This window comes from Wyeomyia smithii, chromosome 1, assembly GCF_029784165.1.
Source record: "Wyeomyia smithii strain HCP4-BCI-WySm-NY-G18 chromosome 1, ASM2978416v1, whole genome shotgun sequence".
Taxonomy (NCBI): Eukaryota; Metazoa; Arthropoda; class Insecta; order Diptera; family Culicidae; genus Wyeomyia; species Wyeomyia smithii.
In genome coordinates, this window is record NC_073694.1 from 163,531,400 (window position 1) to 163,556,731 (window position 25,332).

The 25,332-nt window shown below is 41.3% G+C and overlaps 4 protein-coding genes across 4 annotated transcripts; 2 read left to right on the forward strand and 2 right to left on the reverse strand.

Annotated features, from left to right (window-relative positions):
• On the reverse strand, positions 1-25,165 carry LOC129726574 (annexin B10-like). Its single transcript, XM_055683445.1, has 3 exons — positions 24,937-25,165; positions 402-1,292; positions 1-339 (listed from the first exon to the last, which is right to left on the reverse strand). Exons 1-3 carry the CDS (start codon positions 24,952-24,954, stop codon positions 283-285), a joined length of 966 nt encoding a protein of 321 aa, XP_055539420.1. The 5' UTR covers positions 24,955-25,165; the 3' UTR covers positions 1-282.
• On the forward strand, positions 6,319-12,088 carry LOC129726554 (uncharacterized protein K02A2.6-like). The gene has a single exon (XM_055683410.1). It carries the CDS (start codon positions 7,501-7,503, stop codon positions 11,917-11,919), a length of 4,419 nt encoding a protein of 1,472 aa, XP_055539385.1. The 5' UTR covers positions 6,319-7,500; the 3' UTR covers positions 11,920-12,088.
• On the forward strand, positions 12,344-13,806 carry LOC129726579 (uncharacterized). Its single transcript, XM_055683455.1, has 4 exons — positions 12,344-12,939; positions 13,001-13,198; positions 13,255-13,288; positions 13,360-13,806. The coding sequence occupies exons 1-4, from the start codon at positions 12,563-12,565 to the stop codon at positions 13,360-13,362; spliced, it is 612 nt and encodes a 203-aa protein (XP_055539430.1). The 5' UTR covers positions 12,344-12,562; the 3' UTR covers positions 13,363-13,806.
• On the reverse strand, positions 13,719-24,312 carry LOC129726563 (uncharacterized). The gene is made up of 3 exons (XM_055683420.1): positions 24,273-24,312; positions 15,955-16,401; positions 13,719-15,892 (listed from the first exon to the last, which is right to left on the reverse strand). Exons 2-3 carry the CDS (start codon positions 16,273-16,275, stop codon positions 14,744-14,746), a joined length of 1,470 nt encoding a protein of 489 aa, XP_055539395.1. The 5' UTR covers positions 16,276-16,401; positions 24,273-24,312; the 3' UTR covers positions 13,719-14,743.
• Positions 25,166-25,332: the final 167 nt, after the last annotated feature.

A 25,332-nucleotide genomic window follows, 5' to 3' on the forward strand; every position in this document is an offset into this window, starting at 1 on the left:
TTTATTTAACAATATTTTAATACTAGTATAAAAGTTAAGTGCTGTGTAAATATGAGATTGTTAAAAAGTGTAGATCACTGTCGTAATAAGTAACATTCGTTTTTTTTTTTGTTTTGGTTTGAGGAATTACGTTCGCTCGTTTGTACAGAAGATTGGCGTTTGATTACTGATTGCTAAAAAGACATAAAATATGCAAATTCCGCCTGTACCATGAACATATTTAACTACAATAAATTTTGCAGCTGTGAAGGTGTATATCCTAAAATAGGTTGCTGATGGTACTTAGGCGCTTCCAATTATTGCACACAATGCCTTCTTGTAGTCACCGGATGTTTCGCTCTAAAACGAGAGAAAATCATTCACTTTTGCATACAAAATTCATGGCAACAACCCCAACATACCTTAACCGCACTCATTAGTGTTTTGTTGTACATTTGTTCATACTCGTCCTTAATATTCTGCAGATCGATTTCCGAACGGGACACAATAATTCTTATCAAAGTGGTATCGTCAGTGCCAAGCCCATCCATAGCTTCGAACAAACGTTTTGCGAAGAAATGTGGCGCCATTTGTACGCATTCCACGATCGCACTAAGCGCTTCGTAAAAATCTCCGCTTAGCTCAGCTTTCAGAGCCTGTTCTATTGTGCGACCCGACAATTTTTTGTACTCTTCGAAAACATGCTCCAACTGATCGAAGCTTGAATGTGCCAAGATTTTGCTAAAGACTGCCTCATCCGTACCCCATTTACCTTCACCTGCATCGTATAGCTGCTTCGCTTGAGCCACGGCGTAATCCGGATCAACAGTCCCGGGTGGATCCCGCGTTCCGGTGATGATCAGAGTCAGCAAACGTCTGAAATCACCTGATGTCTCGGTACACACGTGCTCAGCAAGGGGCCTGTTGTACATCTCTTCATACACTCGCGATATATGATGTATTTGTTCATTGTTTTGCGAACACAGAATCTCAATTAGTGCTCGTTCGTTGGTGCCGATACCATCCATTGCTTTGTGCAGTTGCTTACAAAGGTAATTCACCGGTGGTAGCATGAGACCAATTATGACATCCTCAAATTTGCCGCCAAGTTCGGACTTGAGATCCTTGATCAGATCGCGTCCCAGTTCCCGTGTGAATGCTTCAGAAATCGCCTGCCGCTGCCAGTTGGAACGGGAGCACAGAATATCGATAATTGCCTGCTCATCGGTACCAAATCCTTTCATGGCTTTGCGCAGGGCAGCCGCGTCGGCCGAAGGATTGAAATTCGCAGCTGGGAACACGGTGGGTTTTGGCTGCAGGTGATGATATCAATGAGATTTTAATTAGAAAATTTATTTTTGATGTTAGACAATCAGTATATTTTTTATTATGTTGCATTATATTTTATGTCACATTTCCTCCTATTATTATCACATGTAAGTATTACATTTACACATAAAAATTATGAATCAATTTTCATATTTCATTACCGCATTAGAACAACTTTCAGTAGAAATTGTTAGCAAGCCATGTTTTTCAATATCAACAATATCTTTGATACCTAATAAAGCTCTTATTAAGTTTTTCACTATCGACTAGATCACACGTCTTTATTTCTTACTGTGAAATAGAACAATTTGTGGCGACGAGGTTTATTGGACAGTCAAATAATGAATCCGGATTTCCAAGAAGCGCTTCTGAATATTCTTCAAAACTAACAGATGATTCTTGATCAACTCATGAAAAGCAAATCTTCAGCGACTATCTCTACTACGAAGCCGAAGAATTACAGTCAGGAGTTTATCACCTATGTTACATTTGAAGAATGGTTTTATCAGTATGAAGATTTGTTCAGTGAAGACGCTAAAAACTTGGAAAACGCAGCGAGAGGAGAGCTACATACTGCCAAATAGTGCCGTAGAAGCCAAAAGACAAAACTTTCGAGAGGACTGTCTCGTCTCTCAAGCCAATATTCGGGAGGCCAACTTTATTATTAAATGCAAGATACCAGTGCCTACAGCTATCGAAGAGTTCACTTGACTTGATGCCGGCTTTGTCAATCACAAATGTAAAGATTTCAAGATTTCAAACACAGTCATATGAAACCATCAGTATGTACGGTAAACCAGTCAAACTTAAGTAAGTCGTCGAGCTCAATAGCCAGTGACCAACACGATAATGTTCCGAGATCATTACTCAAAGCATTGCTGTTACATTAATCACGAATGTCGCATGTGCCATGAAACAGGACTTAAAGAAGGTTACTGTGAATGCTTCGACTTTAAAGGAGTGGCAAGCAAAAGGGCCAGACTAAGCAAAAAGTTCAAGTTCGGAATAGATTCAGAATGCCCCCCTTCAATAGTAGCAAACCAAACGGTCGAGTGAGGATCTGCGCAGATTATTCTGAATTCTGCTTTAAAACCACATCAGCAACCGTTACCACTTCCACAAGACATCTTCGCTAAACTAGTCAACAAGAAGGTTTTTCAGCCAAATCGACCTTTCAGATGCTTGTCTTCAAGTTGATGTTGAGCCAGCGTCTCGGAAAATGTTGACCATTAACACACAAGGGTCTTTTCGAGTTTAACCGTCTGTCTCCAGGTGTCAAAGCTGCTCCAGGTGCGTTTCAAGGAATCGTCGATAATATAATCGCCGGACTAGAAGGCACTAGTGGTTATTTGGACGTCATCATCTCAGCGAGCAACACAATCGAAGAGCACATCCAGCATCCTGATCAATTATTCGCTCGAATCAAGCAGTTTGGATTTATCCAGAAGAGTAGATTGTTCATGAACGAAATTAAATATCTGGGGTTCACCGTTAATCAACAAGGCATCCGACCAGATCCGGAGAAAATTTAAGCTATAACGCAAAAGCCAGCACCTTTCGATATTCCAACATTACGTTCGTTTCTGGGAGCTGTGAACTACTATATGAATGCACTTTTGATGTCTGAAAAGGATGTGACTCTTCAATCAAATCTTCTCCTCACTCACTACGATCCGGCACTAGATATCATTGTTGCGGCTGATGCAGAGGGTGTGGGCGTCGTTTTGTTTCATCGCTTCCCGGATGGTGCTATTTGTTTATTTGTTTATAGCATCATCTTACAGTTGTCTTAATGAATCGATAGTTAATAGGAACTTAGTCTAACAATTTTCTGTTTAAAAATATGTGTGGATTCACCAAAGTTAAAAAGATGTTCAACATTTGTGAAAATTCTAATCATGTATGCTGCAGGCTCGTTGTAACCGTAGTTCGTGCGGTGGAATGTATTTAGTAGCATCGTTGAAGATCTCGGCATGCGATGTGAAGCGCGAAAATTTATCGTGGATAGCAATTTCGGTGAGTCTATTTCGCCATTTAAAATCTTAGCAACGAATAACGCCTGCTGTGTCTTTCGGCGACGTTCAAGCGTATCAAGTCCTAACAAACGACAGCGATCTACATACGGTGGAAGATTAACTGGATCAAACTGGAAACGGATAAATCTTCTCTGCACACGTTCTAATCTGAGATTCCAAGACAGCTGATGCGGAGTCCAAACCACACTTGCATTTTCCAGTATGGGACGCACTAAAGAACAATACAACGCTTTAAAGCAATATGGATCCTTGAAATCACGTCCAATTTTTGCGATGAAACCAAGTTGTCTAGTGGCTTTGGAAACGATCGTTGTGCGGTGGCTTTCAAAAGTCAATCTTTGGTCCATGATAACGCCAAGATCGTTTACGTGATCGACTCTGTTTAGCACCATTCCGTCAATTGCGTACGTAAAAATTATCGGTGATTGAATCCGGTGAAATGTAATCACTTCACATTTTGCCGTGCTCAGTGTCAGGGCATTTAGTTTACACCACGTCACGAAGCAGTCAAGTAGGGACTGTAAACGGTAACAATCTTCAATATTACGAATCGTCAAATAAATTTTCAGATCATCGGCGTAAACAAGTCTGCAACAAATTCCTAGAGCGCTAGCCGCGTCGTTGAAAAAGATGATGAAAAGTAGTGGCCCAAGATTACTACCTTGCGGTACACCAGATTTGTTCGTGAAGGAAGTAGAGACAGTGGCGCCGAGCTTAACCTGCAACGTTCTATCACACAGAAATGATTCCAACCACTTGACGCAACGTGACGGTGCTCCCAATCTCGATATTTTTTCAGCAGTATAGAATGGTCGATGCGATCAATAGCTGCTTTCAGGTCGGTGTAAATAACATCGACTTGCGCTTTGCGTTCAATTTCAGCGATACAGTTCGATGTGAAGTCCATGAGGTTCGTTGCTACGGAACGGCCAGGTATAAATCCATGCTGATCGGAGGAAATGTAATTTTTCGTGCAGTTTAGGATAACAGTGCTCACAATAATTTCGAACAGCTTAGATGCCGCACACAGATTAGTAATTCCACGATAGTTTCTTATATTTTGACGTTCACCACTCTTGAAGACTGGAAACATATAAGAGTGCTTCAAAACCTTGGGAAATTTTCCTTGCACCAACGATTGATTGAATATAGAGCAAAGTGGTGTATCGAGTCAGTTGACCGCCGGCGACGCAGTTTACGTAGGCAAGCGTTCCGTTTTCGTTTCAGTTCTCTTAAGTGGCGAGAGGTCCAGGCAGGGTAAGAAGGTCGTTTGGAAAACGGTTTTGCACGAGCCGTATAACAGCAACAGGTTCGGTTTCATTCAGACATCGTGAGACTATTTTTTGAACGTCACTTTCGTTTACTTTAGGGTTTAATCCTGACAGGTAAAGCGAGAAGCATTTTTTCGCTACGACTGATGCAACCGAAGGCACAGAAAGATCACTCAAGTCAATTGTATTAGTGCCTCGATCTGTAGCAATATCAACTGGCATACGGTCTTCACGGCGGCGTTTAGAATTTCTTACCGGCCAAATCGGTGTGGTGGACAAATTAGCGGATAATAAATTGGTAGGTGTTCCAACGTTACCATCACGACTCAACGACATATGAGACATATTTTCGACCTTTTTACTTAGTCCATCTACCACTTCGCAAAGTCTTTGGACTTGAGAAGGCAAATCAGTAAGCTTTGTATCAGCAATTTGTGTGTCAGCAATGTAAGCGTTAATCGAACGATCGTTCAATTTTTCCCTGCAGTGAGGACAAATGAATAGTATTTTTCCCTGCGCAAGGAGTTCTTTGCAGCCACGGCTGTTAAAGCCACAGCATTGCTGATTTATGTGGTAGCATGCTTCGTAAAAGCCACAACGAATCGGCTCAAGGTCGTTGATTTCCAATTTGCATTCACTACACAGTTTCTTCTCCATTATACTACTGTGAGTAATCAAATCAAAACAAATCGAAAATATGTTTTGTGAAATTAAGCGCCTTTGGGTAGGCCAACCGAATGATAGTCAAATTGCGCGGCGAAGACTATGGCTAAACAATAACAAAGCCAGCACACGATTCACAGTCCACTTGAATAACGACAGCAATAGAAAAATCTTTATAGAAAAAAATTGCACTTCACTCTTTTCGTGATCACTAATAGCTTCAGTTATAGTCCGATATGCGATAATGATTCACTAAAGCAAGTTGACGTCAAATTTTCAAAATAAAACAGAGCGGGTAAACTGCACATTCAATAGAACAAACAGAGTTGCCAGTTTGCCAATGTTAAAGGTTTTCTATATGCTAACCTCATCATAAAAAGGCTTTTCCCAAAACTGAAGAAAATTGGCCACAAATCTACTTAAACAACTTCTGTGTATTTTCCTTCCTTCTTCATCCCGTCCCGCTCTAATCTCCTATGCTTTTCATTCCCTGTCAACTTTTGTCGCCGGGCATTTCGCGCTCCGTGCGACCCCACGTTGCTTAATCTAGCTCACTTGACTGCCATCCGGTCTTCGCGGCGTCCGTCCAGCAACACCAGTCCGCCACCGCTCCCAGCTACCAATCCTCAAAGCCGCTCCAGTCCTTCCCGTGCCGACTTGCACGTTTCCGAACAGTCCGTTCGAATCCGACGCCGCCGAAATTCGGGGCACCGCACCCCAGCACAAAAACAGGAAAAAGAAACAGGAAAAAAGACCCCTCTCTGGAGGGCCTTTCTTGGTTTTCTCTCTTTAATGCCTCAGCGGGATTTTGTCCGTTGTTGGCTTGATCGTTCGCCGGCTCTTCAAGAAGTAACTCCGTCCGCGGTTGACTCGCGATGTGCACCCGGCGACTTCTCACACACAAAGAAATTCTCGATCGAGTTGACTGTCTATCAAGGCAGTATGTCACGCCATGTATACAGAACCATGACTCCAGCAGAGAGGAATTACAGTCAAGGAGAAAAGGAAGCGTTGGCCCTCATATTTGCAGTCACCAAGTTTCATCGGATGCTGTTAGGACAATTCGTTCTTCAGACGGATCAAAAGCCACTCATTTCCATTTTTGGTTCCAAGAAACGAATCCCGGTCTATACAGCAAACCGATTACAACGATGGGCTTTGACTATGCTGCTTTATAATTTTAAAAATGAGTTCAAATCAAATAAGTCATTTGGGTATGCATATGTGTTATCAAGACTCATCAATCAACACCGCAGATCAGATATAGAGTACGATATTGCAAGCACTCAGCTGGAAGCTAGCATCGCATGTATTCAAATGGAATCGCTTTCAAATTTCCCCGTTACACATGAAATGATTTCGAATGAAACCAAGAAGGGCAAATCTCTGCAAGAAGGTAATCAGCAGATTCAGAACAATTGGTCAGAAACAACAATTCCGGGCTTTCAACAGTCGTAGGGAATCACTGTAAATCGGGTGAATGCATCATGTTTCTCGACAGAATCGTCATTCCTGAGGTTTTGCGACAAGCAGTACTGAAGCAGTTACATGCAAGACATCACGGAATGGAAGCTGTGGCGTGAAGTTATGTATTTTGGTCAAACATCGATGCTGATATAGAAAACTAGGTTCGCAAATGTTCCCGTTGTGCTGCTGTTTCTAATTCTCCGGTGAAAACAACCCATTCCGCAAACGCCATGGTCTTGAGTTCACACACATGGATTATGCTGGACCTATTGAAGGAAAATTCTTTTTGGTAATAGTAGACGGTTCGGCTGAGTGGCCGGAATCTATTGCACAAATTCCTCATCTTTTAATTGGCTCCGTAAAACAATAATTTGTATTGTGCAATGTCAAATAAATGTTGTGAATGTTGGGGACAACTGGTCACCCTAACGAAGATTGCCACCAGGGCTCTCCGTTGGCAGCTACGTCTGTCAACCGGAAGACGTCACTGTGTGCTTGTGTCAGAGCAAGTCAGTAATGAGACACGTTTTAGTCTTTAGCGAATAAAGTTTTATTTTAATTTGTACCGTGGAAAAATTCAATTCAATTACTCGTAGATATCACCTCGTCACACGGATACAAAAGTGGCGACGATTCTCAGGAGTGATCTCGTTAAATTCGCGAGAATTTTATTTGTTTTCGCGTGATAAACGCGATCTGAAAAAAACATAACCACGCCGCCGCCCAAGAAAAGGCGAAAACGCTCGTACAGCACCATGACGGATCCAGTTTCACAGCCAGGAGTTCCACCGGGAATCAATCCACCCGGTCAGCACAATGGGCAGCAGCAGCCCCCGTTCGTACCACAGCAACAGCCCGGAATGCAGCAGCAGACCCAACAGCAACGAACGGATGCTATCATAATGCAAATTTTGCAGCAACTCCAACAACAACAGGCCGTCACCAATCAACTCCTTCAGCAGCAGCAACAGTCCGCACAGCAGCAACACGGGTTCATGCAGCAGCAGGGAACTCTGTTCCGCAATGCTTTATCGGCAATCCAGGTGACCGTACCTCCCAATCCGGAGGTGATTCTGGACTCGTTGGCCGGAAATATCCGGGAGTTTCAGTACGATCCAGAAAACCAAATTACTTTCGCTACATGGTATGCCAGATATGAGGATCTTTTTGCGAAAGACGCTGAGAGGATCGACGATGAAGCAAAAGTGCGATTACTTCTCAGACGGCTGGGGACAAACGAGCACTATAGGTACGTCAGTTACATTCTACCTAGGGCTCCAAAGGATTTCAGCTTCAGTGAGACGGTGTCGAAACTAAAGGGACTATTCGGCACGAAGGAATCCACCGTCAAGAAGCGTTATTGCACTCTCACCGTTACCAAGGCCTCGACGGAGGATTATGTCTCGTTTGGCTGTAGAGTGAATAAAATGTGCGTCGAGTTCGAGCTATCCAAGCTCACAGAAGAGCATTTTAAATGCTTAATGTTCGTCTGCGGCTTAAAGTCGGAGAACGATGGAGAGGTTCGTACCAGGCTGTTGACAAAAATCGAAGACAACAATGACGTCACCCTGGATGCACTGATGCAGGAATGCCAGCGGATGATTAATTTGAGAAGCGACACAGCGATGATTGAGGGTCCCGCCGGCCATGTTCAAGCCATCAAGGGGAATTTCCAGCATCGAAAGCAGTTTAGAAAGCGATCTAGAGAACGTTCGAAGGCGTCATCAAAGCAGGAAGAGGAGCGCAAGAAGCCATCATCGCCGTGCTGGAACTGTGGTGCGATGCACTTTTCGAACCACTGCAGTTTCAAAGGTCACAAGTGCGTTGACTGCAAGCAAGTTGGCCACAAGGAGGGCTACTGTGCCAGCGCAAAGCGACCTTCGAAGCCATCAAAACACCAGTCACGCCGATTCTCCACCAAAAGCGTAACAGCATCGGTTAGCAGCGTTGAGTGTAAGCGTCGTTATGTGTGGGTCAAAATCAATGGCACCCCCGTACGACTGCAGCTTGATACAGCGTCGGATATAACTATCGTGTCCGAGCAAGTGTGGAACCGTATCGGCCAACCAGCAGGTGTTCCAGCGACTCAGACCGCCAAGTCAGCATCGGGTGAGCAGTTGGATCTTGTGTGTGAATTTGTCAGCGACGTCGAAATCAATGGCACGACGCACAGCGGGCGAATTTTCGTGTCCAACCATCCTCTGAATCTCCTTGGCATCGATCTTATCGAGAAATTCCAGCTCTGGTCGTTACCGATGGACAATTTTTGCAACTTCGTCGGTGGTACCAGCATTAGTAAGGCTTATTTACAGAAGGCGCATCCGAAACTGTTCAGCGACACCTTGGGGCTTTGCTCCAGAACTAAAGTTCAACTTTCGCTGAAAGAGTCATGTAAGCCCGTTTTCCGTCCTAAGAGACCGGTTTCGTACGCTATGCTGCCGACAGTCGACAAAGAACTCGACCGACTAGAGCGTCTGCAGATCATTTCACCAGTAGACTATTCCGAGTGGGCGGCTCCAATAGTGGTGGTGCGTAAGGCAAGTGGTAACGTTCGCATCTGTGGGGATTATTCGACCGGATTGAATGACCGGCTCCAGTCACACCAATATCCCCTTCCGCTACCGCAAGACATCATCGCTAAGCTTTCAAATTGCACTGTGTTTAGTCAGATTGACTTATCGGACGCTTTCCTTCAAATGGAAGTGGACGAAGGCTGCCGGCATCTGCTCACCATTAACACCCATCGCGGCCTGTATCAGTACAACAGGTTGCCCCCCGGTGTCAAAGCTGCTCCGGGCGCATTCCAGCAGCTGATGGACACAATGCTGGCAGGTCTTCCGTGTACCGCAGGCTACCTGGACGACGTGGTTGTGGGTGGCAAGAATGCCGCCGAACATCAGCGCAACCTACATGCAGTGCTACAGCGGCTCGAGGAATTCGGATTCACAATCCGGCCGGAAAAATGTTCGTTCGGCCAACAGCAAATCCGATATCTGGGTCATCTCTTGGATCGTCATGGACTCAGACCAGATCCAGCCAAGATTCAGGTCATAAAGGATCTACCGCCGCCGAAAGACATCACAGGAGTACGCTCCTTCCTGGGAGCCATTAATTACTACGGGAAATATGTTCCCAACATGCGAGCTCTCAGGTTTCCGCTAGATGAGCTCCTGAAAAACACAACGGCGTTCGTATGGACGCATGAATGCCAGCAGGCGTTCAACAAATTCAAGGAAATTCTATCGTCGGAGCTTCTTCTAGCACACTATGATCCAACGCAAGAAATAATCGTTTCAGCGGACGCCTCCTCCATCGGTATTGGGGCAACAATCAGCCACAAGTATCCAGATGGCCACGTGAAAGTGATTCAGCATGCATCTCGAGCGCTTACACAGGTTGAACAGCGCTACTCACAAATCGACCGAGAAGGGTTAGCGATAATATATGCAGTAACGAAGTTTCACAAGTTTATCTTCGGAAGGCGGTTTCACCTTCAAACCGATCATCAGCCACTGCTGAGGATATTCGGGTCCAAAAAAGGGATTCCGGTCTACACAGCCAATCGACTCCAGCGGTGGGCACTATCGCTGCTCTCCTACGATTTCTCTATTGAGTATGTTCAGACCGACAAATTCGGTAACGCTGACATATTGTCCCGCCTCATCAACCAGCACACCAAGCCTGATGAAGACGTGATCATCGCATGCACCACTTTGGAGGAAGACTTGAGGTCAGTAGCCATCGATAGTAGTAATCAACTGCCTCTCAGTTTCAGCATGGTTGAGAAAGCGACGGCGTCCGACCCGTCTCTTCGGAAAATTCACCGTTTCATCCGCGATGGCTGGCCAAAATCAAGGTTAGAAATTAAAGATCGAGAGTTGGCTCGGTACTACGATCGTCAAGAAGCTCTGTCAGTCGTTCAAGGCAGCATTATGTTCGGGGACAGACTGGTAATTCCGACTATGTTCCGAAGGCGGTGCCTCATTCAGCTCCATAAGGGCCACCCAGGCATACAACGGATGAAGGCGATCGCACGCAGCTTCGTGTATTGGCCGGGGCTGGACGACGAGATCGTTAGCTTCGTCAAGGGTTGTAGTCACTGCGCATCCGCAGCGCGGTCCCCACCAAAAGCGGAACCGGAGTCGTGGCATCCGACAACGGCTCCTTGGCAGCGGGTTCACGCCGATTACGCGGGCCCTCTGGATGGAGAATTCTTCTTACTTGTCATCGATGCGCACACCAAGTGGCCGGAGATATTTCCAACTAGCAAGACGACAACGAGCGCTACTATCCGGCTCTTGCGCAAACTGTTCGCCAACAAGGGCATGCCAGAACTTCTCGTGACCGACAATGGTTCGCAGTTCAAGAGTGCTCAATTCGATGATTTCTGCTGCAAAAACGGCATTCGACACACAACAACGGCCCCATACCATCCACAGTCGAACGGTCAGGCAGAGAGATTCGTCGACACGTTCAAGCGGGCCGTGAAAAAAATTCAGGAGGGAGAAGGCTCGATCGACGAAGCATTGGACGTTTTCCTTCTTACCTACCGCACCACACCAAACCGAAACGTCCCTGGCGGTAAGTCACCGGCAGAAGCGATGTATAACAGGCCGCTGCGAACATCGCTAGACCTTCTTCGACCACCTTCAAACCTGGAACCATCCTCAAACCGTCAGCAGACGTCCAACACGCGGTCTTTCAGTCCGAAGGCTTGCGTGTACGCGAAAATATACGACAACAACAAATGGTCATGGTTCCCTGGGACCGTAGTAGAGCGAATCGGTTCGGTGATGTATAACATCTGGGTGGACAACCGGAGACTGATCAGATCTCACATTAACCAGCTCAGACAACGAGCCGAAACAGCTACAAAAGTGCAGAAACAAGGCATACCACTCAACATCTTGCTCGACGAATGGAACCTGCCCGTACCAGCATCTCAAGTTGCGGAGCTTTCGGAAGCGGAAGAGCTTGAACCCTCAATGTCCACGCTAGTTGCTCCATCACCTTCTACACCAACTATTAGACCTGCAACAGTAACATCCTCTTCGTCATCAGCGTCGACGGCATTCGAGTCTGCCGTTGAAAGTTCACCCACAGTTCAGCTACCTCGGCGATCTTCACGGACCAGAAGACTGCCGCAAAGGTTTCAGGCGTACCAAAGGTACTAGGAGGGAGATGTTGGGGACAACTGGTCACCCTAACGAAGATTGCCACCAGGGCTCTCCGTTGGCAGCTACGTCTGTCAACCGGAAGACGTCACTGTGTGCTTGTGTCAGAGCAAGTCAGTAATGAGACACGTTTTAGTCTTTAGCGAATAAAGTTTTATTTTAATTTGTACCGTGGAAAAATTCAATTCAATTACTCGTAGATATCACCTCGTCACACGGATACAAAAGTGAACAAAAAAAAAAAACAAATTCCTCATCAGCATCCAGTCAATGAGCTTTGAGAATCAAGCAGGGCGCCAATTCGATTCAGGTTTGTTTGCGTCGTTTTACGAAATACAACAGGAGTATTCATCACAACTTCTCGTTCATCATCACTTTAAATACAACATCAATATTCTGTAGGGTTGTTGATATTTTATCGATATTTGATATTATCGATATTTGCTCGTCACAATATCAATATTTTTGACCGATATTGGCGCATTTGATATTATCGATATTTCGATATTGCGACTCGATATAGAGATAAGTGATTTTTCACCCACGCACACTAGTAAACGTATAGCCGTGTAAAATTGTTCATGTTTCCTCAACCTGTCAATCACTACGCATCTCGTTATTCCGACCACGATTTAAAACCGGCATGGAATTGATTTCAGTTAAAATGGTTTTAAATTGTTTCGTACCTGGTTGCCGTAGTTACGGCTCTGATGTTCAAGTGAAATTTTTCACCTTTCCAACACCGAGAACAAACGTGAAGGAAGAAACGCAGAAACTGATGATGCAACGAAGAACCAAATGGATAACTGCTTGCTTGTTAGATCGTAATCCAAAACCGTACCATCGGATATGCAGCCGTCACTTCGTTTCCGGCAAACCTGCAACATTGAAAGACGCATGCAATGCTGACTGGGTGCCGAATTTGTATTTGCCTCTTGGTCTGAATCACGTACAAACGGCGATTCAAGTTTCAGGAAACGAGCATGCTACAGAGGTGGAATTGCTGTTTGGCTCCCAAACGTAAATAAATGTACTCACATATAATCAAGTTGAAACTATTCATGTTTTTTTTTTTTTATAGAACGGCAGACGAGAATAATAATAATTCTGATAAAGCCGCAACATTGAAAGACACATGCAATGTTGACTGGGTATCAAATTTTCCGTGTGCCTTAGATCACCATCACCACATATCAGATAAATTGCACGTACAAACTACGACGCAAGTTTCAGAAAACGAACATGATCTAGAGGAGGGTGTGCTGTTTGGCTCTCAAATGTAAATAAAGGTACTTGAATATTATCAAGTTAAAAATATTCATGTTTTTTTTTCAGTACGTCAGACATCTTGGACGAGAATAATAATAATGTAAACGCCAGCAAGCTGGAACTATGTACTATACAAAATCGAAGAGCTAATTCTCACTCCGATATTTGCAGTGATGTTTGCGTTCAAACTGATAGTCATTTGGAAAAAGAGCACAGAGAAGTTTGCACAGAGTTGATTCGATATAAATCTAAGATCAGCAAAATAGAGGCTAAAGTCAATCGACTGGAAGATAAGCTAACAACAACACAGGGTACACTGAGGCTTACTGTGGCTCATTTGCAGAACAATGATCAAAAGTGTAAATATTTTACCGGACTTTGCAGCGGGCGCATATTATCGCACCTCTTTCAAATCCTGAAAGGTGATATACCATATTTTTCAGAACTAAATAAAGAAGAAGCATTCCTATTAACACTACGGAAGTTGCGACTCAATGAACCATTTACTACATTGGGTTACCTATACCACCTAAACCCATCCGTTATATCCAATTTCTTTTGTGAATGCTTGAACGGTATATACCTTTTCATGAAAGGATTAGTACGATTTCCGTCTAGAGAAGCACTTCGTCGGCATTTACCAATGGAATTCAGAAGCAAATATAAAGTAGTAACCATCATAGTGGATTGTTTCGAAATTTTTCTCGAATCTCCGAACCCGAAAGCCATGATGGCAAATGCTAATGTTTATTCAAATTATAAAAAGCATAAAACGGTAAAAGTTTTAATCGGTATTAGTGCTTCAGGAAGTATTATATACATAAGTCAAGCCTTCGGTGGAAGAACTTCGGATAAGGAGATAGTCAGGATGTCAGGCTTCCTGGATCTGATTGAAGAAGGAGATTTTATTATGGCTGACAGGGGGTTCTTAATTGATGAATTTCTCACTCCTTTGGGCGCATCAGTGTCGTATCCATCATTCAAGAAAAAGCAGAACCAGCTTGAACCTTTGGATGCTATCAATTCAAAAAAGCTGAGCTCCCTTCGTATACACGTAGAGAGGGTGATTGGAGTCCTTCGACAAAAATACTTAATTCTCTCAGACATCTTGCCTATAACATTGATTAGGAGATGGAACAATGATACTTTAGTAATTGATCAAATACTTACTATATCAGCTGCACTGGTAAATCTATGCCCAGCGGTGGTCGGATCTTAACTTTATATTTCTGTGGAGGTTTGTGTAACAGTCATTTATCGAAAAAATATTTTCTTATCTGAATTAGTTGAATAATATTAGTTAAATGGGAATAAAATACTACTTTGAAGTTTAGATTGTTGTTTTTATTCCATAAATTCTTTTTACACACATACACAAACGTATGCACACTCCCTCACACATACACACACGCACACATACACGTGTAACTACACGCTTTCACTTATTTTTTATTTCCATTCATGTGATACCTTTTTCCTATGAACTTGTTTTACTAGTTTCCCATTGCTTTCTTTTTTATCTCATTTCTCTCACTAAGTTTTTGTACTCTTTGTTTCAATTGAATTTGTAGCAATTCTCTTCAACTACGTTTTCCTTATTTTTTTCTTTGTCGGAATTCACAGTGTAATTCCGAGATAATAATTCTGGTAATATAACGTATTTAAAAATGTTAACTGAATTTTCTTTATGATATTTCCAAAATTGTTCATTTCGTTCTATCTTGAAAATTATTTTCTGTTTTGGCGACCATATGCAAAAATATCCGAAACTGGCCTGGCAAACGTGTACCTGCATTACTGCTTGGTAATAATATTTATGCTCAGTATTCAGGTGAATGTTTCCGTTATGATCCTTAAAGACATAGGGATTTCTGAGCTGTGTTAGAATAGGTATGATGTCATTGCAGTCACGAGCAGAAAACGGACATTTTACTTCCACAACTATAGAACCATGGCAGCTGCAAGAGAAGATTGCATCCGGTGATGCCCCTAGACATGGTTCTTCCTCACAAATAACTAACCCAGATTTTTGTTTGATCAAATTATCGTGCATGTCAGCAACTGAAACAAATAGTTCTTCTATAGCAGTTTCTTCATATTTGTGTCCATATCGAGTAGATGGTGTCGAGAATTGGACAGTTTCAGGATAACAGACACGTCTTAGCAGGGTAACTGAAGGTTTTGCAATAGTTGTGCTACAGATTTCCTTCCATACCGATGCAGTAATTCGACCACTACGGAATATAAACCACCATTTGTTATTTTTCTGTTTTGTTGTAATAGCTTCTATTTGATGGAGTTTCACTGGTTCCCTCTCCATGGCAGCGTAAATGCTAAGAGCTAACCTTCTCAGTTGTTGACGACTTTTTTCAGTGTTTTTTGGATCATACAGCAACTGCAAATTGTATTTTTTTAAATCAACCTGAATCTGCAGATCATATGTACAGTCCGTGCATAGAAAATTCAAATTAGCTTCTCCACAGAACTGGGATGTAGCAGCAACGTTCAGACCATCGTTTACGATACATTTGAGTAGAGCAACTTGTCGTTTACTGTTAGCAACATGAGCTCCTTGTGCACAATGATACGGAAACGTGCGCTTAATCTTCCGGCCGAAGTCAACGTCTTTTAGTTTCTTATACAGATCAGTGGTGACAGACTTTGGTGGCTTTTTCCAATATGCCGGAAGATCAGTAACCGATAGCTGTGAAATTATTAAAAATGATGTTAGAGCTTTATGTTTTGAGTTATCTAGCCAAAATTTACCTTTTTCTCTAAGACTGCTGTGCGGATTCCTTCTAAAGCAAAAAGAGTAGCACCAATATGACTGCAAGCTTCCATTATTCCAATTGCGCAATCACAGTGAGCTGCCATTATGGTGCCATCCTCATGTGAAATTATCCAAGTTCGAAGCGGTTTTTCATTCAATGAAAATGAATGATGCACTATTCCATGGGTTACGAACTTGTTTCCGATTTTTTTAGCAGATAAATTTTTAACCCAACCGTTTTTGAAGTGCATAATAGCCTCCATGCCTTTGGCGCATTCTTTTGGAGACCCTGTAAACGGACTGGGATCCAGTACCATAAACTGATAAATCCGGGTGAAGGTGATATTGAGTGGGATTTCCTTCTGACTAGTTTTAACTGCGTATGGATCGACACCACATAGCGCCACTTTTTGCCGATAGCGTTCAACAGCTTCTTTCGATTCCTGATTAAAAGAATATTTAAGATATTTAATAAAGTTTAACTGAAAGTTTTCCCAGCTGCTCAAAACGTACCATTGCAAACAAAACAGCGATTTGTAAATATTTTCCTCAACGAGGTGCACTAACACATTCGCACGTAAAAAGGTCTATTGCTGTCCGATTTTCTCGGTTGCCATCAGGGGAGTGCTACCGGCAAAATTTTGCCTACCGATCATAAATTCATCATGGCATCAAAATTAAATTTAAAATGCTTACACACAATATAAGATATTCATTAAAAGTGCACATTATACTGAAAACAAACGTTAAGCAGGGTGACACTCAAAACTCGAAATTAAATTCCCGGTTTTTTCCCGGTTTTTCCCGGTTCGTTCAAATATTTTTCCCGGTTATTTGTACTCCAGAATTCTGCATTTTTTCATACAGTTAAGGGTTAAAAAAGCGTGTTCAGGCTTATTATAATCCAGAGATATTGTTGCAGAAATACGAAAAATGTGACGGACGTCATCTTTTTCAAGAGGATAACGTTCGCGGTAAAAAAAATGGTACCCCGCCACGTCAAAAACGGACATCGTGCGGCACTTTGTAGACGCCTGGTATGCCGTTCCGGCATCTACAATATCTTGACACAATTGGACAACGATCAAAGCATCGGAAGAAAGCCCAGTTCTGGACGGCCAACGACCCTGAACGACAAGAAGCTTCAAAGGATGCTGAAGAGGAAGACCGAGGGAAAAGTGGCTAAATCACTGCGTGCACTTGGTCGGGAGGTTGGTGCATGCGGTAAAACAGTGAAAAAGTTGTTGGAAAACATGGGCATACATGTCAGGAAGCAGCAGTCCCGTCCACTGGTGCTAGTCTCGGAGCTGCAGGCAATGACGCAGCGACAGAGGTTTAAGATGGTCAAGTCGATTTCCCTGGGAAATCGCGATGTGACAGTGGTGATGGACGACGAGACCTCTCAAACCCTAGATGACAACGATTAGTAGGGCACTTTGTATTTTACCTCCCCTACGAAGAAAGTGAGCACCGAGGTGAAGTATATTTCACAGACCAAGTTCCCCAAGAAGGTGCGGCTGTGGCTGACAATCAGTGAGAAAGGGATGTCAAAGTTGCTCTTCTTTTGCTCCTGGCTGGCCGTGAACGAGGAAATTTCCAGTACGAAGTGCCTGCCAGAAGTTGTGTCGTTTATCAAGAAATACCATAAGGGCGAAGACACGGTGTTCTGGCCAGATTTGGCGTCGGCCCACTACTCGAAGCGATCTTTGGAGGAGATGGAGAATTTCTGGGCAAACTTGAAGCGCAAGATCTATTCCAACAATTTTGTCGCGAAAACGGAGGAGGAATTAATAAAAAACACAGAAAAAGCTTGAAAACATGCCTGCACGCAGGTTTTCGTCCGCCATGGCGAATGTTCCGGTTAACTGCCGGAAGGCCGCTCGCAGGGGCGTAGAATTTTTAAAACTTATAAACAACGCATATAATACTCATTACCGGGGACTCCTAAGCCAAATTAAGTTTGTAGGAACCGTTTTTACCTCAACCACCGAAGTTTCAATATATAAAAGAATTACACTTAAACACATTAGCTTCAAGAGCACGGGCCGTGGCATTCTTCTTTCTAGCTTCTTCATCTTGATCTGAATTATCCTCCTTCTTCGTCTTCAACAATTCAATATATCGGCTATGTGAAACGCGAGCGTAATAGATTAACGACTTGGTGATATCAATTTCGTCTTCACCACCGGCATCCTGTACTGCATCGTACACCAATCGCTGGATCAAAATCTCCTTAATAAACACGGTCAAGTTAGGACGTTTCTTGCTTTAGGCAGCTATCAGATCTCTACAGAAAGTATCAAGGCGTTTTTCACTACGGCGGTAGGAAGTCAGCAATGTCTCCGTCGAATGCATACCCAACAGTTGTGAGTATTCTTGGCGAAATCTGTCAACTACAGTTCCCGCGAGATTATCTTCGTGAACCATTTGCTCTAGGCAAAATTCGAGCCGTTTGACTGCTACTTCCGGGAAGCTTACCGTGGTCAAGTTAGTTTCCAAGAGAAAGATGAATAAAAACAAAACTGATATAAGCACTGTGAGAAATGAGTTGAATATACTGGCAGCCGGGGTGAGATTGTGCCATTCAGCCCGTGACCTGTCAGCCATCTCTTCCGGGTCAGAAGACCAGTCTTTCTTGGTCGTTTTCGAGAAAACTTATTCAAGGAACTTTAGTGATCGCCATGAGATAGCTGACAATCTCACCCCGGCTTGTAATATTCAGTGAAATTCCCGGTTTTTCCTGGTTCCAAACAATTCCAGGTTTTTTCCCGGTTTTCTCGGTTGGGTGGCCACCCTGGTTGAGGCTGGGTTTTCCATTGATAAATATATTTATTCGAAAATAGGTCAATAGAAATTAAAGGACGTTTACTCTATTTCAGCTATTTTAGGGCAAACCAACTAAAAAGTAGGTACCAGAATTGTTGGTATTAGAATCAATAAGTGCTAGATGGAAAATGTCAGCAGTTCGACAGAAATAAGGTTGCCATTTTTCTTTTTTTTTTTGACAGCATGTATAGAGCGAATTTCCAGAAATTTGGGTGTGGAACTTCTCGGGGCAATAACCACCACATTAAACCGATCAAATGCGATGCCTTGGTGTTACATTGGGATGACAGGATCGATGAATTTCAGTAAAGAATCGGTGTTACATAAGCGATAACATGAATGTTCAGGTAGGATGCTTCAGTAACTGGCTGCTGATTAGTCAATGGATCAGTGACGATTAGGAGACGCGGCTCACGAAACGTCGGTTTAAACTGATTGGAAAATGCACTTGCGTAAAGCGGTCAGCAAACGGCCCGCTGTCCTAACGGACGAGATGAAATAGCAAACCCTTCGCCGGAATATGCAATACTAAAGCAGGTATTAGACGACGAAAATATTTGCTATTTTTGGTACGATTTTTATTTGCACAAAATAAAATCTGTATTAAAAAATAGCAAATATTTGCTTCGTCTAATACCTGCTTAAGGCATGAAACATGCTGAACACCAACGCGACCGATCGGGTGAGATTCTCGCCGTAGGTTAATGAACAACTCTACTCACGGCTGTTTATTAACCTTCGGCAAGAATCTCGCCCGATCGCTCACGTCGGCGTTCAGTTTGTATCAGGCCTAACTAAAATCCAAACAAAAAATATATGAAGGAAAATATCGATAAAATATCGATATCTACACGTTATATCGATTTCAATATTGATGCCGCTTTTAATATCGATAAAACGAATATCGATATTTTATTTTTAATATCGACAACCCTAATATTCTGAGAACGCATAGAACGGAAACAATATGAGTTGTTTTACAGAAACTAAAAGTCGCCATTTCGAATTTCAAAATGACAAGTATTGGAATTGTTGGTCAAAAACCATTTTAGGTTCAACCGGAATTCGCTATTTTAGTAATGATTTCTGACCTGTGAGCATAATTCTGTTTTTGATAATATCACTATTGGAAGGTTGACCACCCTGGAATCGGAAATGAGCATCAAAATTAGAAAGGGGGCTTGAGCCAGTCTCTAAGAATTATCACGACTCCGTAGATAATCAAATATGGGGTTGACATACAGGGCTATTGTGTGGGGTAATCTCAGTTCCGAGAAAACCTATATTGGGTTGTATTCGGATCAGTTGTAGTGGTTTACAATACAACCTCTTTTTACGTCACTTTTGAATAAAGAAATTTGACGTCATTTTTAAAAGAAAAAGAATAGAGCATGCTTAGTTCTCCTCAACATTGAAATATTAAGAGATGGCATGTGAACTTTTTACACGAACACGTCTAAGGAGAAGTGAAGGTTTTCTAATTACTAACAGTTATGGTTTAATTTACAAAACTACGCAAAAATGAAAAAAAATCATGACTTTTAATGCTTAAGTCGCTTCCTAGTTGATTTTCATATGGATGAAATGTGGCTTTTCCTGGCTGAATGTGGCTAAATGTTCATTTATGCCCAAAGATCTTGTTTGAGTAAAAGTAAAAAAAATGAATTCGGTATTGTAATATTATTGACAAATCTACAAAAACATTAGAAATTTAAAAATTTTATGCTTGACTTGCACTAAATCAAAACATGGGTTTTTCTGCAAAAACATATTTGTAGAAGTTGTAGGAAAAACGAAAATTTTAATAAAAGAAATCACATGTCATCGCTTTGAATTTTGACTTAAGGGCAAATTGAGCATGAAGTCATGATTTTCCATGTTTTACGTAGTTTGGTGAATAACATCTCAATTTGTAGTAATCAGATTCCGGTTATTTTTCCTTAAATGTCTTTCCTGAACATTAACAAACATTTTAATGTAAAAAAATTAACGGTATTCACATTCTGATCAAAATTATTTTTCAGTCTTTTAATTTTCAGATTCAATTTTCGTGTGTTGAACATTTTTGCTGAAAACACGTTTTCGTAATTGTGTAATAAAAACCTAAATTAATCCACCTAGCGGTCAGACCCAGCCTTTCTCATTCAAACTTATTATTTGTAAAAATAGATTTACATGAACGCTTCAATTCAATAAAGGTATATTCACTCTTTGGGTTCTAAAAGATTGATGTTATTGAAGTATAAAATACGAGATTTGACGTAATGTTAGTGCTTAAGAAATAGCAAAATAAAAGAAATGACTCTTAATTTCGAACAATTTAATCACGAGCGATACCGGGAACGTTCAAATAGTACGATACCACATTTAAATTATGTTGAGGCCACATCAATCGATCAAAGCAGGTATAGTATTAAATAGTCTTTGAATTTCTTTTCTTTCCAAAACTTTCGAACCACATATCAAATTGTTATGAAGTTTGTTATAGGTTAGTTTGAGAGATGACTCGTTCGTATGACACTAGTAATGTTCAAAAAGTTGCGATGATAAGTTGGGATAATTAGACTTGTTTTAACAATTTAATACATAACGGTTGCTTAAGTTCGATAATAATCAAATGAAAAGGGAACGTATAGGGCAGCCAAACTTTGAAACCACGTGTTCAATCATAATTCATCAGTTAACTCTTAACTAGCCCGTACATCTGGTATCAATATTGTTCAAATCGGTTATGTAGTTTCTAAGATAATGAAGTTTCGTGATTATCACATTTCGATCCATTACAGACAAAGTTACAGTCCGATTACAATGAATTTCAATAGGATGTTATGAGGCAGATAGACCTTTCATTTGACACTAATTTTGTGGAAATCGGCTCTGCCATCTCTGAGAAAAGTGAGTGAGTTTAAGTAGTCTTCGGAATATGTTCCTTTTCATAGTTGGATTTTACATTTTTTAACATAACAGGCAAAGTAACAATCCGTTAGCAAAGAAAAAAAATCAATAGGGTCTTATGGGGCAACAAGACCTTCCATATGACATTGATTTTATGAAAATCGGTCCAGCCATCTCTGAGAAACACGTGTGAGATTAAATAGTCCCCAGAACACGTTTCTTTCCATAATTTTTTAACCACAAGTTCAATCTTCATAAAATTCAACAGTTAAGAGTTTTTTAGATAGCCCGTTCATTTGAAATTAATTTTGTTCAAATCGGTTGTTTAGTTTCTGAGATATTGATGTTTCGTGATTTTTACATTTTGATACATAACCTCTAAGCTAGAAATCCGATTACAATAAAATTCAATAGGGTCGTATGGGGCAACTAGACCTTTCATTTGCAATTAATTTCATGAAATCGGCTCAGCCATCTTTGAGAAAATCGAGTAAGATTGGGAGAGCGTTACACACACACATACAGAAAATGCTCAGCTTTTCGAACTGAGTTGATTGATATACGACATTCGGCCCTTTTGAGCACTTTTATACCTTTAGTTTTTGTAGTGATTGCTATATTTTTCTAGGAGAAAGGCGAAATGTGCGAAACTACTTAAAAAAGTGTACTTTTGCATTGGATCGTTTTAGTGTCTCCATTGCACTCCTCATTGATCGTTTAATTTGTGTAGGAGACATCAACACGGTTAAACGTGAAACTGCACTTGTAACACCGTTTACGTCCCCGGGCAGGCTTGTAAACGGTCAACAATTTCATTTGATTTGGCTCTCGCACACGGAACAAATGGTAGAATGATATCTGCGTCTAGAAGAAATGCACCCTCATTCGTTTGGCGATGTTTTTTTTTTATTTCTGCCTACTTAATTCTTTTCTGTTACGACATATTATTACAAGATTAATGATATAAGCAATTTTCAAAATCTTCGCACACAACGTGCGTAATTCTCATTTCTATAAAAACAAGTCAACATAAGTTTAGAGAAAAAACGTCGTGGTGTACTCTTTTTACATGTTTTTTCAAGAACGAGGGGCAAGACAGCTTTTACCTGAGTGACTCTTATGCTTGGGAGTAACTTTAATTTACTCAATATTACTCCGGAATATCCAGATGATTCACGTCTTCGATTGTCTTGAGAACAAAAAAATTATATGAGCGGTGAGACCGAGTAACATTCATATTGATATTCGCGGTGGGAAAAAGGTTTAAGGATGGATATTCAGAGACACGAGAGTTACTCAGATTTGCTTTTTATTTTTCCATCTGCAAGCCGTTTTGAGGGAGCACAGTTTGCCCAATAATATACAATAAAAATCAAACAATTCTTGTTATATTAGCACACAGATAAAACGTATCAACTCTAACTTAGTTCAACCACAGATAACAGACATCCAAGCTAATTTCTCTTCATGTGTAAACAAATGCAACGGTTTTTTGGCATGTCGCAATACGCAGTATGGTGGCGCTAAAAACACTTAGTAGTCAATGATTTGATAAAATCGATAGTTTTTCAGCTCTTATCGATATTATCGCAATGAGAATGGTTGCCGTTTTTTAATGTAGAAATTTTGAGCAGTCGTAATTTTTAAATCATCGACTTTTTTATTCAACCCCTGTGTATATTTGCGATAAATTTGTTTGATTAAGTGTTAGATTGAAAAAATAAATACATAAACCTCACAAAATCTGTTATATCGTTGCAAAAACAGCGACTGTATCATCTGTAAGAATTTTCATGCACCTGGCAGCTTCGACTGTAATCCAGCGCTGCCATCACTTAAGTGGTTAAAGTCGCAAGTTGCTTGAAGATGTCGTTAGCATTCCAAACGAGTGAAGGTCTAAACTCAATGGATACGTTGCGGCTGCGTATGCGGTAATTTGACAGTTAGCTCATACATTTTCTGTCAAATTAACGTCAACGCAACGCAAAGGTATCCATCCATTCTTGCTTGGATGACTGTTTTCTGTGGCTCAACTAAATGCCACCAGGAGAAATTGGTTGAAGATACTTCATTGAGATGAATTAATAAGCTAATTTTGCATTACAAAAATTTACCCAATAATACATTTTTGGACTGCTTTATCCTTCCAGTTGGTTCCGAGGCAAGATGTTGGTCTAACAAACTCGTCGTTTGTTTGAATCTCGGCATTTGTCCGGCACAATAACAATTTGTGACAGACGGATATAAACCTGAGCATACTGACTGATATGAAATTATGGACAATACAGAAAACCTTTTTTTAATTCGAAACAGAAAACCTTTTCTAGAAGGCAAAAATGATAAAAGTTGGTCGAGAAAATATGAATGAAATTCTAGTATTAATATCGTACCATATGGACAAGATAATTTCACACCAATCACTCGAGATTATGTACTTAAACTACATAGTGTCTGTATATTACACTGGGCGTTTTTCTTTACTTACAAAAGACGCCTGTTATCTCCGTTTTGGCACATATCTTCGTGTTGGTATCAAATTTTCATTGTAACCATATGCAAATTATACGCAAAATCGGAAACAGTTTAAACTAACCTAACAATTTTTGAAGTTGTAGCCGTTTTTTATAGATTAGATTATCAGCAAACTAAAGAAAACTTGTTAGTCATTATTCATCTTGGTACTACATTCTGATACACCAAAGCATAGTCTAAGAATTTTCGAGTAACGATAACGTAGCACACGTTTTTCGCTTCCAATACTGAAATAAACCTTGGAATTTCTGGTGCAAGAGCGTACTATTACCATTATAGTATTCTCTCAAACAGGTTTACACCTAATTAGGAAACCAGATCATGCGTATACCATATACACTACACACTAAAATTGATGGGAATCTAACATCTGCGAAATTCAGAAAAATGTTTTACGATTATTGGCAATTTTAGGACTTGCTGATTTGCAGTAAAACAATTTTTATGCTGAATGTTCTGCTGATCATTTTGCCGAGATAAGCTGAGAGTGTATGTACATATTTTGTGTTGTCTACCTTGAAATACAAATTAACAGCTTTGCATTCAAACCAGCATATCTGCTCTGAGCCCGAAGGTAATAATGAAGGTCATTACCAGTCGTTTGTCGCCGGTCTGACTGCTTGCGTTGCTACGTAACAATGGGATGGTTTTTTTTGTTGATAAAATTTAGCTCTCTTCAACGCCAAAAATAATCACACTGACAAAGTCTGTTGCTGATGACTTACCGTGTAATACCACGACATAATGGCTTTTTAACTTTTCACTATTAAAGGATAGCTTTAAAATTTACTGCAAAAATCTTATTTGTCGACTAATCCTGAGGTATTTCACTGTTCGATGAGTCACCACTTAACTCAAACACTGTTTTCCACACCCAGTAACTCGATCTTTCTACTTTGCACTACCAAACTCGACTGGTCTGACCGACTATCCGCTGGTAGGTATGTCTCAGCCGCCGCCGGTTTGCAATTGTATTGCAACAGGCACACGCGAGAGCAGATTGATTGTACCCTCACATGCTCTCGCAGTCGGTCACAATGAAATTGTGAAATTTCTACAACTACGTCAATATAGTATTCTGCAAATTGTTAGATGATTTGTTTGCTACGTCATCAATGGCG